The sequence below is a fragment of the Xiphias gladius genome, chromosome 4 (assembly GCF_016859285.1).
Source record: "Xiphias gladius isolate SHS-SW01 ecotype Sanya breed wild chromosome 4, ASM1685928v1, whole genome shotgun sequence".
Lineage (NCBI taxonomy): Eukaryota > Metazoa > Chordata > Actinopteri > Istiophoriformes > Xiphiidae > Xiphias > Xiphias gladius.
In genome coordinates, this window is record NC_053403.1 from 10,748,263 (window position 1) to 10,761,879 (window position 13,617).

Below are 13,617 nucleotides of genomic sequence, written 5' to 3' on the forward strand. Positions count from 1 at the left end.
TCATGAGTCATATTTTACATAATAGCTCTCGAATAGCTTACTCATTTCCATGGGTTATTTTATGTCGTGTACTTGTGCAACTGAGCTGTGGAAGTGAGCTGATGGTGCCAGTGATTGTGCTATGACTGTCTGATTCCTGAATTGTGTAGGCCTCTCCACATCTAATACAATCTCTTTGATGAAGCAATGAAATCAAATTGTTTGCCAGAAAACTACGAATGATACACAACAATTCAATATCATAGTTTATTATTTTTTTTTCCATCTTTTTCATAGAATTTCATATAAAAAGTGTCAGTAACTGACATCTGTCAGAAGTTGGAAAAAAAAACCTCCACTTCCTCTCAAACCACTTCCAAATGTACCATTCCTTTATCATCATCACCCTCCTCCTCCTCCTCATCTGGAGATCACTCATTCATCTGTCTGATTCTCTCAATCCAACCTCAGGAGAATGCAGTACTTTACTAGTTTTAGTAAACAAAAAACAAAGGCAGAGGTTTCACACCTCCGTTCAAAATAATTTTTTTTTAAAAAAAAGCTGCTTTTGCACTGGTTAGACTTCCCCAGCAGGGAAATAAGCACAACTACAACCTGTTGCATTCATAATCGACCGCAGTGGGTCCTGCGTGGGCCAGCCGGGTCCCCGAGCAATGGGAACGCGGCTCGCCCAGAAAGAGTCTCTGCTCACCAAAGAGCACTTCTTATATGTTTTATAGAGAAAAACAGAAGAGGTATTCATTTACTGGTAAAATTCACAATCCAAAGCTTCGAAAGTGTTAGGGTGACCAGGCAGCTGGGATAAGCGGAAGACAGATAAGGTGTGGTTAGGGCAACCGGAAGCAAATCCCTCCTGAAAAACCTGGTTTCTAACTTTCTTTTTGATTAGCTTTTTTTTTTCTTCTTTTTTTCCCATTACCAGAAAAATAAAGACATCATCATCAACAAACGATAAACAGTTATCTCACAATAACAGAGCTACAGCAGAAGCAAGAAGTCTTTCCTTCAAAGTGCCTCGCATATCCTTTTTTTTTTTTTTTTTTGGACACATGAAATTCAAAGACGTACTTTTTTTTTTCTCTGTCATTTGTGTGAAACACACACAAACATCCACACCTCAGTCATCATGAACACAGAACTCATCCACACATGTACAGTCAAACTCAAAAAAGGGCTCAGACAGTGTTCTTTGAGTTTCTTTCCACACCTCTCTGGTTTTCACACTCCTTGGATTAGCTTACATTGACATTTGAGATTTGGGACGGGGGGCTGGGGGGGGTAGAGGACAAGACAAAGAGGGGGTTAATGCGGTGGATTTCTAATGGATAGGGGCTTAGGGGATATAATGGGGTTTGGTGGTTGGGTGAGGGGGTGATTTGGGGATCAATATGACCCCGCTGAATACAACATGGGAGCAGCAGCATCAGCACGTATGCACACTGTGCTGTATAGTTCAGGCACACATAAAAAAAAAAAAAAACACCGCCCAAAGTTAATGCTTCCATCTCCACTAACAGCAACCACATCGACAACATCCACCTCTCTTAATACAAAATGAAATAAAAAGATATTCAAGAAACTAAACAAAGATAACAGTGACAACAGATTGAAAGTACAGACTCTCTGTGGCTGCACAGCTTTCTGGGGATTTTCTATGGGTCTTCACTCTACCAGGAGACAGAAGAGATTGGCAACCGATGCGCTGCATTCTGGGCTCCAACGTTGTCCTGGATGCCTCCGGTGTCAGTGCTCTGGCCTGGCCCAAACCCCCCAGCTAAGCAGGAAGTTTGCTCCAGGCTGCCCGCTCTTGGTCACTTTTGGCACTGCAGGCAACACGAACTGAGTTTGTGTATCCACTTGTTTGAGATGACTTTTCTTTCAGCAGTTCTCTTTTTTTTTTTTTTCTTCCTCTCGCTTTCCATTTGTTCTGATCCTCTTCTCAACGTCAATCCAACAAGCACCGACACAACCCAGGACTCTCTTCCACACATCTCTTCCGTATTTTTGTTGAATCCCCCCCCCCCCATTTTCTTTTTTTTTTTTCTTGAAGTGTCCCATAATGAGCAATAACAATGACAGTAAAAAGACAACGATAAAAACGCCTAAAGCACTTCATGTCATGTAGCGGGTGATCGCTCTCAGAGCGTATAACAGTTCTGCTTGCATTCGCGCTTCCATAAGAAGCAGATTGACGTGGACCTGCGGGGGACAAAAAAAGTCTTTAAACACTGTGCTATGGTCAACCATTTTGAAACAGCTGCAACTAAGAGACCAGGGTAGAAGATTCAGGATTTCATCTCACCTTCTCGGAGTGCTGAAACTGCCTCCAGAAACTCTCATACATTCGTCTGGTGGTCTTCTCAGGACTACACACCATGGTCTTGATATAGATTTTAAAGCTTCGGTCCAGAAGCTGGTTTATTTCTCCATAATCATAGTCATCATACCTGAGGACAGAGTAACAACAGTGCTGACTGAGCATAAATTCACACATTGCAAAATAAAACTTGCGTCACACGAGTAGGGAAAAAAAACGAGCCAAAAAGAAAAACGGCCTCGGCTTCCTGAGTGTCCAGCAACTGACCTGATGCCAAACATGCAGTGAATGTAGTTCCAGATGGCCCGACGCAGCATACTGGTGTCCACATCCTTGTGTGTTGCCATGGTGTTGTAGGTCAGGTTGTAGGCCATCTGGAACTTCTCGTCCAGCATCTGGCCGACATCAGGATACAGTCGGTTGACCAGGGAGAAGCCGTGATCCTCCCAGCTGTAATCCTGGCGAGAGGAGAACTAGCACGTTAATAACAGGTCTTTTCAGCATATAGTTCTCTATATTCAGACCGTATTTTATCTATACCTGCACTCTGAAGGTGGGCACGTGCTCCCCCCTCCTTGAGAAGTCCTTGTAGCCGTAGCTGGGGTCCTCAAAGTGTCGGGAGATGTCTCTCGAGGGGACACACTCCTCCTCCTCCGCCGTGACCACCAGCATGCTCTCCGTCTTCTCCCTTTCGAAGCGAGTTGCCATCTCCTCCTGGCTGGCCTCCTCGTCGTCGCGGCACTCCTGCAGGTGCTTCATGCGCTCCATCAGCACCTCCACCTCGCCACACACATCCTAAGGGGAGCAAAGATCAACACCGGCGGTTAGGACAGAGAGTCGGACATCTTTTTAGCATCTCAACACACACACACACACACACACACACACACACACACACAGGATGTTAAGTGCAGGGATTATACCTGCAGCCTAGATTTCACACGCACTCACTTTTATCTCTCTAGCTCACTGCACGCGCGCACATGCACACACTGTCCCTTTATCACTTACCTGATTGCCAAGTGGATCGTCGTGGTGATTTGCATGACCATTGCCGTTGGCAATGTCACACACGCAGTACTGGCTGAGGGACGGAGGTCTGAAAGTGTGTCCGCCGTCGCACTGAATCTCGGGCGTGATGCCGCAGCCGAATGTGAACGAGGCGAGGGAGTGGTAGTGTGTGAGGAGGACCACGGCGTGGATCAGCTCTGCAAGGGACCAGCTGTGTTCCTCAGCCTTCAGAAGGCGCTGGAAAAATTAAGGGACAACTTGTGAGTGATGCTAGCTGGAGCCAGATAATGACTACAATATCAACAACCTTTTAGGAAACGGGAAAACATGTTTTCACCGATCAAATCCAATTCACTGTCTCTTCGTTTTTCTGCCTCGATCCCCTATCGTCCTCTACCCCACAACCCTACCCCTACCCCGCTAAAAACTCTTAAATCTGTCCAAGTTATACAGCTGCAGCTATACCCTAATCTCCGACCATGATCTCAGCCTGTTACATAAGACTTTTCACGTCGGCATCCAGCCTCGGGACTGCGCTCGTTCTCTCACCTCGATGTGTTCCTTAGTGAGAAGCCAAGGTCGGTGAGCCAGGATTTTGTTGAGCTCCCCGAGCTGCTGCAGCTTCTGTGGGGCTTCATCCAGACCGTTCAGCCACTTCAGATCGCCCCCGACCTGGAGGAAGTCGTTCACATGCAAGTTGACCAAGTAGGAACACTGGTGTCTAGCTGCCGCCTGCAGGGGCAGAGGAAAAGAGAGCGTGAACCACTAGGCATTTAACTACTTCGCGTAAAAAATGGACTCACGGCTCATTCGAGAAGTCACGGGGGATGGATGCGGCCGTACCATGATGCCGATGTAGTGTCGGTAGTGCAAAGACAGGGGTCCATCCATCTGCAGCAGATAGTGCTGTGTACGGAGAAAACTCTCCAGGTACTGCGGGTGGAAGCCCATCACCAGAGAAATGTTGTCGAGGCGACCGAGGGCTGCAAATGCATCCTCAAATATCGACTGTGTTCTGGCGTCCACTTTACTGACTTGAAGAATCTGGGAAAAAAAAAAAAAAAAAAAAAAAAAAAAATCAACATATTTAAAAATACAAAAAACAAACAAACAAAAAACAACACCTGCTATTTGTAACAAGGCTTATGGTTTTAAATTTCTATGAAGAATAACAGGCTCCATACCTCTTTTTCAGGGATAAATCTGCTAGGTCCGTTACCCAAGGGTCTTGGGATTCTTACCCCCAAGTCCTGCAAGACAAAAAAAAAAAACAATGAAGAAAAACATGCAGAAGCAGAAGCTTCCAGCTCCCTTTAACTGCGGCCATCACTTGGTCCCGCTACTGTCACTTTACTGCCCGGACTGAGAAATCAGAGTCGCTTTGTTCATCGGACACCGGTCAACCCGGCGAATTTACATGGGTTGACAGAGGAAAAACTGTTATATAAAAAAAAAAAGGGGGGGTTCAAGGTTTTCGTCCACTGCAGGAGCAACACGCAAGTCTACGCGGCGTCGCAATAAAATGATATATGAAAGCAGAGTTAATGGATATCTCAATAATCGTGACATGTCAACAGTGACAGCTCGCCCTCGTAGGACATTAAAGCGCAGCAGACACCTTTAGCATTGCCTTTACTCTCTGTCCTGTAACTTTCCGCTGCTTGTCGAGACATGTCTTCTCGCGGACGCCGTCCCGCAGCGCGCAATGAAGCAGATTAGCCGGATGAATGAATGACCACGAAATGTGTATTATTCAGAGATGACACTTGGGGGGGGGGGCGACGACATCCCTCTACGCGTCTACTTCGATTGCACCGAAACCGTGAAATAAACGAGGACCCAGAAACGATTTGTGTTGCCCGATGACCACAAACTCGTCCTCACTCGTAAACAAGCCTGGACAAAAGACTGCTCTGCGGCTTGTCTGTTCAAAGACAGAAAACCATAATAAAATACATATTTTTTTGAAAACGACAATGATGTCCCACGGCTTCCCAGGTCCCAACAGCAGGCTGAAGCCTTAAAACGGTGCATTTTTTTTTTTTTTTTTTTTGGACGAATGTCATTTGTCTCCGAAGCCCGTTCTGTCTCTTACCTTTTTGCTGAGCCGTTCACAATGGGTGCATATCTTTAACAAGCCTGTCACCGCGAAAGAATTATTTTCCACGTTTTCCGACGGTCCCACCGCGTGCCTCATCTCGTGCCCTCGCTTTTAGGGATATAATGTCGTTTTAGAGAAAAAAAAAAAAAAAAAAAAAAAAAAGCAACGTCTCCTGGATGGGCTGTTTCCTCCGCTCTTTGTTCCTTGAGGCACTGGCTAAAGTGCTCGGCAGTCAGCTGTTGCAGACCTACAGCAGAATACCGTCCTGCCTCGCTCATACATTCGGTAAATAAGTCGGGGCTCGTGCGATTGACGCGCTCGGGCGGCCAATCGGGTGGCGAAAACAGCCTCCCGGCAGCCAATGGCGGCGCCGGGGGGGAAGCACACGGGGGCGGGGCTAAGGGCGAGGAGGAGGAGAGAGAGAGAGAGAGAGAAAAAAAAAAAGGAGGGGGGTCCTAAACGTGAGCAGAGAGAACACCCCCCCCTCTAAGAAAACATCATCACTTCTCTCTCCTTCTTTTGTTCCCTGCTGCCATTGATCACGACTGAGTTTACTGTTGTGCATCGCACTCTGTATGTTAAATAACGGCAGCCATTCAAATCAGGGCGACTGCTGCATGATTTAGCCATCCAATCACGCCTATCAATAATGACATCAGTTATCCTGATATGGAGAAACCACCATGCAGGGGGATACTAGAAATAGTTTTCTGTGACGCTGCCAAACGTAGCTGGAAAAAGCTGGCGTTTTTTGTTGTTGTTGCAATCTGTTTGTCCATTGGTGAATACAACAACAACAACAACAACAACAACAACAACCCAAAGTCAGCTCTAGCGTTCAGCCGCAAGTCCCCCTAAACTGTGCGGGCAGCACAAGACGGTCAAGGTCTGCTGTGCAGAAGATCACCATCACCACGCAGCGAGATGGATAGCTGCAGGATCTGCTGCAACAACAACGGCCCCTTCAGTTTGTGGTTTTGCGCCGCAGCCTATCAGACCAAAGATAATGCCATTCCTCCACCAATCAGCCCGGGCTGAAGGAGTCCTTTAAAAGCCAAGAGGAAGCAGAGATAAGGAAGGCAGCTCTTATGGCTTTGTTTATCCCTGCTTGACAATAACACGTTCACTGGAACAGTAACTGGTTTATCACACCACTGTGGTTAGAAAGTCAATAATTACTCAGAATGATATCAGATTAGATTTACTGAAAACAGCACTATGTTCAGCAAATTTTATATTACAGTATAGTATCCGCCTCCTTTCATTCCAGCAAATGGTTGGAAAGTTTTTTTTTTGTTGGTTTTGTTTTTTTGTTTGTTTTTTTTTTACCAGAAATGGTACGCTTGTCTCCTGGTAAACAACAGATAAGTAAGTTGAATTTTCATGTAAAAGCACATGTGAGTCATGTAAGTGTTGTTTCTTCTGTGGATTGCCAGATACCACATTACAAAAGCCTCCACATACTGGCCAGTGTGTGCACAGACCCACAAATGCACATCGGTGCATCATGTTTCTGTGTGAGATTTCACAATAACATGTTTCCCGAGCAAAGGTTCCACAAAGACTAATTTTAGGGGGAGAAAACTATACAACAGTTTCGACTGTTTGTAAGAAACTATCTTTGTTTCAGTTCATCCTAACTGCAACAGGTCTGATTACATAAATGTATGGGTGAACTGTGAAGGATGCCCAATAAAAAACCAGACGAACAACCTATATTTGGTAATGATGAGTTGGAGAGGAAGCCAAGAAAAGGCAAGCCCCTGTGCACTATGATCAAGAGCCTACCCAGCCAGTTTGGCAACCGACTGCTGGTCCTCAGCACCGATAGCTAGATAGCACAGTATTCAGCAGGTTCATTGTGTGGATCCCCCCCACCCCACACACACACACACACACACACACACACATGCCATCCACACACATCCTCCCGGTCCACGTTCCCCCCCGCCCCTACACCAGACCCTCTCCTGATGCTGCAGGGTGGGGTGCGGAGCAGCGGTAAACATGTTCCCAGGGCTGGAGTCAGCACTCCCAGGGCTGCCGGGAGCCCCATGGCTCAGCAAAGCTGCAGAAGAGGCTGGTCAGCGTTAGGGTTTACGACACACCAAACCTTTTCACATAAAAAGCGCTTAGGCTCGGGGGTCCGGCCGAGCGGACAGTGCCAAACACCATTGTCAGAGTGCACGCACTGACTACTCTGTGGGGCTTTACTGTACTCACATCAGGGGTGTCTGTGTGTGTGTGTGTGTTTGTGTTTGTTTGTGTGTGGGTGTTTGTGTGTGTGAGTGTGTGTGTGTGTGTGTTTCTGGGATTAAGGCATATGCTTCTTCACAGATCCACTGAGGGTGCGATTACACCTTCAGTTCATTTTCTTTGGTGCAATTAATTGTTAACAAGTGTTAACTGTTGTAGCTGGTTCCCCACTGCTGATTTATTCACAATACTTATGAACAAGTCACAATACTTAAGTCTTGCGTATCGGAGAGATTTGTCATCAAAAACACTACATCCAAACGATATGACATATACTCTGGTAAGATTCTGAAAGCTCCAGGAAAAGCTAGTAAGTGCATCTTGAGTTAACGTGTTTTTAATCTCCCCACACATCCAGTTCTAATCTCTGCATCTTCAAGTGTGTTTGAACTTGTCTATACACTTGGACTTAATTTTTATGACTCCATTGTTAGAAAACATGACGAAATATTTGACTCCAGACTTTTGTATGTTGTGCCTGACCTATATTACGACCTGTAGGACGTTGCCTGTTCTAAGGCAGTTGTTCCCAAACTTTTTTGCTTGTGACCTCTTAAAACAAAGCAATGTATACTTCTGGCCCATTGTTACCGCTTGCATATGTCTACTAGTTGTTACCATTTCAACCAAAGAGTGATTTTTTTTTTCTTCATTTCAGTTTAGAGGCACGACGAGGTAAAACAAAAAACAAAAAACAAAAAAAACGAAAAATGGTGCTTGTCCTGATAATCTTCTCGCGACGCCTCAGCTGTATCTTGCAACCCCTTATGGGAGTCCTGAGCCCCAGGTTGGAAACCGCTGTTCTATGGTTTCTTCTGAAGCTTGTTCAGAACACGACGTGACAAAAAAAACCACACTGCAGGTGTCTCAGGGGAGTCTGAAGACCTACGTCTCTCAGCGACTAACTTATTTGATGTCACCTACAGTTTGAGTTATAATGGCATTATTCTTAAATGGCTTAACTCCCAGCTGTTGAAGGGGCTAAAACAGTGAACGTTTTAGTTATGGGATGGCCACTAAGCCCCCATGCAACCCTGGAGATGCGACTGTGTGAGTGTATATGTGTGTGTGTGTGTGTGTGTGTGTGTGACGGGCGTTTGGAGTACAGAGGTTAGGACAACACTGGGAAGATTAGTTACGATAAAGGGGAAGGCTCCTGGAAACAACAGGAATCATCTCAGATTTGTTTTAACAGTGTATATGTCATCAGATAGTGATCTGGTGGAGGAAAGGTCTGAACAATGGACACATTTCCTCTAGTATGACACTAATGATAATAAACATTTTCCCATTAAAAGAAATTGCCAGGAAAATTGTTCGGATTGAAAATGTTTTACATGTACTCTTTCATGGCCATTGTAAGGAGCAGTTTTCTGCTCATACATGGCTACTTAAACAGTTTCCACCCAACTGAAGCTAATAATAATATGTTTTGAAACATTAATATGCCAGACAGGTGCATTTTTAAGAGCAGAAACAAACTTCCTATATTTACAATGCAGCTAAATCAAACCAAACATACTCACCTAAAACAGGGAATCTTTCAAAAAATTAGATAGTAGGAACAGTAGTGAGACAGTGAGATTTTTTGAAATTATTTTTTATGTCAATAAAACAAAAACAAATGAATATATACAATGTACCTTTTACAAATTAAAAGTTTAAGTCATTAGAAATAAAACCCACTCTTGCCTAATTCAGTACAATAACAGGTTTTGGCACTGCAGCTTTACATGGTCTGGTATGACCAGTCGCTTATGATGGCTAACTTTTAAGTTTCCGGACTTTATGAGTCCTCTCTCTTACACTACATTATAACATTTACCACTATCCCAAACTGTTTCTTCTGCTCATACAGGCTGTTGCTCAGAAGATGTTACGTAGGCTCATATTAATGCACGAATCAGTGGCCAAAGAAACTTAATGTGTACTTTGCATGTGTGAGCATCAGCATATACACGTTACACAGAGGAGGAAGCAGGGGATAACAGTGTAGAAGTAGTGTATTTGGACATATGTTGGTGAAAACATAAAGATAGATGGCAGAAAAGTCGATAATGCTGCAAGAATGGTTTGACAGGTTTGTACGCGCGTTTTGAGACTTTTTAAATCACCTAAAACTTTGATTACTTTGTCATTATTGGAATCCACTGTGTCCACTTTAAATCACCTTTAATCACCGCCTCTGTGCTCCTACAGAGGCCTACAGAGTGTGAGTGTTTCAAAAGATAGAATCCCTTTTTAATAAAGCATGAAACCTGCTACAGGAAAAAACAAAAAACAAAAACATGTGTAGCAAGTTCCCTTTGCCACCGGGGACTTGTAATGTACACTAGTAAACAGAAACTGTAAGTGCAACAGTTGGCATGTTGATGTAACATTTTTACAACAGACTTATAAGGGAGAGAAATTATATCACTGTAGAATGAGGTACAAAGGGGGAAAAAACCAAACAACAAACAACTAGTAGTTTTAAAACAAGGTAGGTGTTTCATTAAGATCTGTCTACTGTCAAAAATAAGTTCACTAAAGTTTTTATAAGTCAACAAGTATGGCAGCTACTTTCTCAAGTGCTCACAAAAGCAGCTGTTTTTCCTTTATGAGTGTGGGGCAAATTTAACAACAGCCTTAAACCAATAAAGAGGATGATTTAAGTTAATAAGATTAAAAAAATAGAGAGGAAGCCAGGGCAGGCGTAAACTCTGCACATATGTGTCTCAGCGCTGCGGGTGCTGTGTTTTTTCAAGCAGTAAGACACAAGGGAACCGCAGAAACCGTGGGGATGTTCAACAAGTGGCAGAAGTCCACCAGACCAGTTAAAACCTGACCTATCAGTGCACAGAGGAGAGGAAGCAGAAAACTCGCGAACACTGACATAAGCCTAGCAACAGGCTTCCACCAATCACAGGGCAGAACAACAGTTACAGGAACCAATCTTCTCTGCTCTCTCTCTCTCTCTCTCTCTCTGCCTCTCTTCTTTCTCTGAAAAAAGAAAAGGAAAACAAGAAAAAAAAGTTCTTCTGAAGTATTCAGAGGTTCACTGAACAACCTAGTCCGGTCTGTTTCATAGAAAGTAATTCAGTTTACCGATGTATTTGCCCAGTTGTAAGTTTTGTCTGTTTCATTTTCTCTGACGAGAAAGCGTCAGAGAAAAATCAAGCATGAAAACAAATGTCTCCTAACTTTACAGCAAACATAAAACCACATGGTTCAACTTAGCCCAGAGGCTCACAACAGCGACTCTCATCTCTGAACAACAACTAGAGAACTTTTTCCATGTAAACAGATTACTTTTAAAGCTGCAGTAACAGTTTTTAACAGTAAATAGCTAAATCAAGTCATTTAAATACTACAGGTTTACAGATATGAGTTTAGTTTTCATCTTGCACACAGCCAGAGAGTGAAAACTGCAGACTCAGAGGGTATCCCCCGCCCGACTCTTTTAGCACAGCTCCAGGTTCGAGCCTGTTCATCTATCACTGAGCATTTCACTGAGTAGACTGGAGGGTTAACCCTTACCTGTCCAGCAGGCCACAACCTGCAGACTCTTCTCTCATCTTACAGAGGACTCACCAGCCTTTAAAACTGGTGCGTCAGAGTCGAACATGAGCCTCGATGTAGTGTAATTTTAGCCATGACTTTCATTTGATGTAAAGACTTATGAGCTAAAGTTGGATCAGTGTGGGAATTAACTGGAGGGGTGTTGCCTTCTGGCCCTCTTTGAGCGACTTTTGGCCCCTTTCTTTTCCCCCTTTTTTCCCAGTCGCCTCTTCTCTGATCTGTGTGTATTCTGGCAAGCTATCAGAGTGGAGTGGTCTCGCCAAGCGCCGGCTTTCCTGAGAGGAGAGACGTGCCCCCCCCCCAAGACCATCGAGTCCTGGACCAGCGCACACCAACACTGGGAGGAAGCAGCGTTCCCTGGATTCCATGAAACGCAGAGGAACTGTGCAGACCTCAGGGAGCACACGGAAGAGAGAGAGAAAAAAATTGAAAAATTAAAGATCTGGGGGGAAAAAAGCTATCGGGGACAAAAGAAAACCTCTCTTTTATGACTTTATACTGCAAGGCGTAAACATGCGTATAGACAACTCCCTAAATAATCTTTATGTGAACGACAATCCAGGGGGAAAGGCGTTGGCCTGCAACCCCTGTGAGCATGTGAGGAAGAGTGAGTTCCCGGGGATGTTATTCTAACAGGGAGAGGGCAGCTGTCACAATACAACAGGCTCCAAGAGAAAAGACCCATAGAAAAAACAGAAAATACCAAACCCTCCCTTGCTATCTTTAGCCTGATATGACACAGCCACCGCAAATCAATGAAAAACTCTCCAATTTGCTTCGCCTGTCCTCTTTCCTTCTCTGTAGTCTCTCTGTTTCTATAGTAACAACCTCAGGTGTGCTTAGACTTTCCCTTCATCACAAAGTTTACCGATGGGAAACTCAGGAGATAGCGCTGAGGGGCGAGTCCAGAGGTGCTGCCAGAAGTTCAAATGACAAAACTCAGAGTGTCGGAAGTGTATCAGCGTGTGTTTCAGGTACTGAAGACATGGGCAAGCTTATCTCCACTACTCATGTTATCCTAAAACACGGGACTAACAAAGCTGACCCTATATCAGCAGTGAGACGCTAACAGCCCCAAAGAAAACAGCTCCTCTGGTCTGACGCTGCTGTGTGCCTCCTGGCATGCACAGCTGTTTCTCTCACTCTCTCTCTCTCTCTCTGACGAGACCTTGGCTCTGCTGACTGAGCAAAAAAATGTCTCATCTCACTGGGAACCTGGCCAAAAGGTTTTTGTTCATCACCCTATAATTCTTAATGGGTATTGTAAACCCTGCACAAAGGAGCCAACCCTTCACCTGTTTCTGTGAGGATACAGACAAGCGATGATTCACTTCCAACAATACCAAGAAACAACAAGTTCATTACGGCAGCTTACAGAAGACGTCGCTCCAAGTAGTAATCAAATGTGCGCCACTAAATCAAAGGCAGTAAAAACGTAATTAACCGTTGAGCCTAACAAACAGTTTTATCATTTCCATGGAGCACAGAAAACAAGAGGGTCAATGACCTCTTTTTACATAACCGAACAAGAAGGGTTGACAGTCCTGAGAGTGATGATCCAGTGTGAGGTATACCAGCTTAGACAGCAAACAAAAACAGACACTGATCTGATGTAATACATCACAGAGGCTACAGCAAAGATTAGAAACTATTGCACTCTGCATTAATCTTTACTTCTGCCTTTTCCTGATGCCGGTTTCACTTCTGCCCTTCTCCGCTTCCACTATCTACTCTATCAGTCTGTAGCCTTCACCAGGACGTATTTTGATCGCAAAGTTTAAGAGGGGATGTGATACCGCTGTACTTTAAGGTGGGAGGAAGTGATACGGCCTAATTGCTGCCCTCAGAACCGTTTTGGCTGTGTCCTATTACCTCATTAATAGTCAATGAGTCCTGGTACTGAATGACAGAACAAAATGGCTGGTGGAACCTCATTTGAGAGCAACGTCATGGCAACTGCTCCATTAATGTTTAATTGTTTATGAAATGTGTGTTTGATTAGGAATAAAGTCGAACCCCCTTGGTCTCGGTCCTCTTCGCCCATTGTCACTGACTCAAAATTTAGAGCAGTATTAGAGATTGCTTTAAGCAGCTGACGCTTTGTATGACATTGAAATAAGCGGAGACGGAAGAAATAGTGAAGAAATAGTGAAGGTGGTATAAATGGTATTAAATTTAAGTATTCATTGCCTTTGTAAATTATTAAAATTGGCACTTGAAGCCAATGCTGAAGTTCTTGTATTTCTCCATAGTGAATTCAATCTCCCCAAAAAATTAAGTTTAAAATAAAGGGATTGAGTCCATTTTCTAAGTAACAGTGTAAATGTGGTTTTGTACATGAAGTTATAATCGACCATTTGCTAAGCCCTGA

The 13,617-nt window shown here is 44.2% G+C and overlaps 1 protein-coding gene across 2 annotated transcripts in view; it reads right to left on the bottom strand.

The window, feature by feature from the left end:
- Window positions 1–1,045: 1,045 nt before the first annotated feature.
- The window catches only part of sesn1 (sestrin 1), a 57,320-nt gene continuing 44,748 nt past the window's right edge, over window positions 1,046–13,617 (bottom strand). Inside the window, exons 1-9 of one of the 2 annotated variants that reach the window (XM_040124906.1) lie at window positions 5,424–5,687; window positions 4,513–4,578; window positions 4,172–4,372; window positions 3,878–4,060; window positions 3,329–3,565; window positions 2,858–3,112; window positions 2,585–2,775; window positions 2,303–2,447; window positions 1,046–2,199 (exon numbers count right to left, since the gene is read on the bottom strand). In XM_040124906.1, the coding sequence (XP_039980840.1) occupies window positions 2,113–2,199; window positions 2,303–2,447; window positions 2,585–2,775; window positions 2,858–3,112; window positions 3,329–3,565; window positions 3,878–4,060; window positions 4,172–4,372; window positions 4,513–4,578; window positions 5,424–5,525 (1,467 nt within the window). In that variant the 5' untranslated portion in view covers window positions 5,526–5,687 and the 3' untranslated portion in view covers window positions 1,046–2,112. Of the gene's footprint in view, window positions 2,200–2,302; window positions 2,448–2,584; window positions 2,776–2,857; window positions 3,113–3,328; window positions 3,566–3,877; window positions 4,061–4,171; window positions 4,373–4,512; window positions 4,579–5,423; window positions 5,688–13,617 lie in introns of those variants that run through there. The other variant, XM_040124905.1, reaches the window with a different exon arrangement.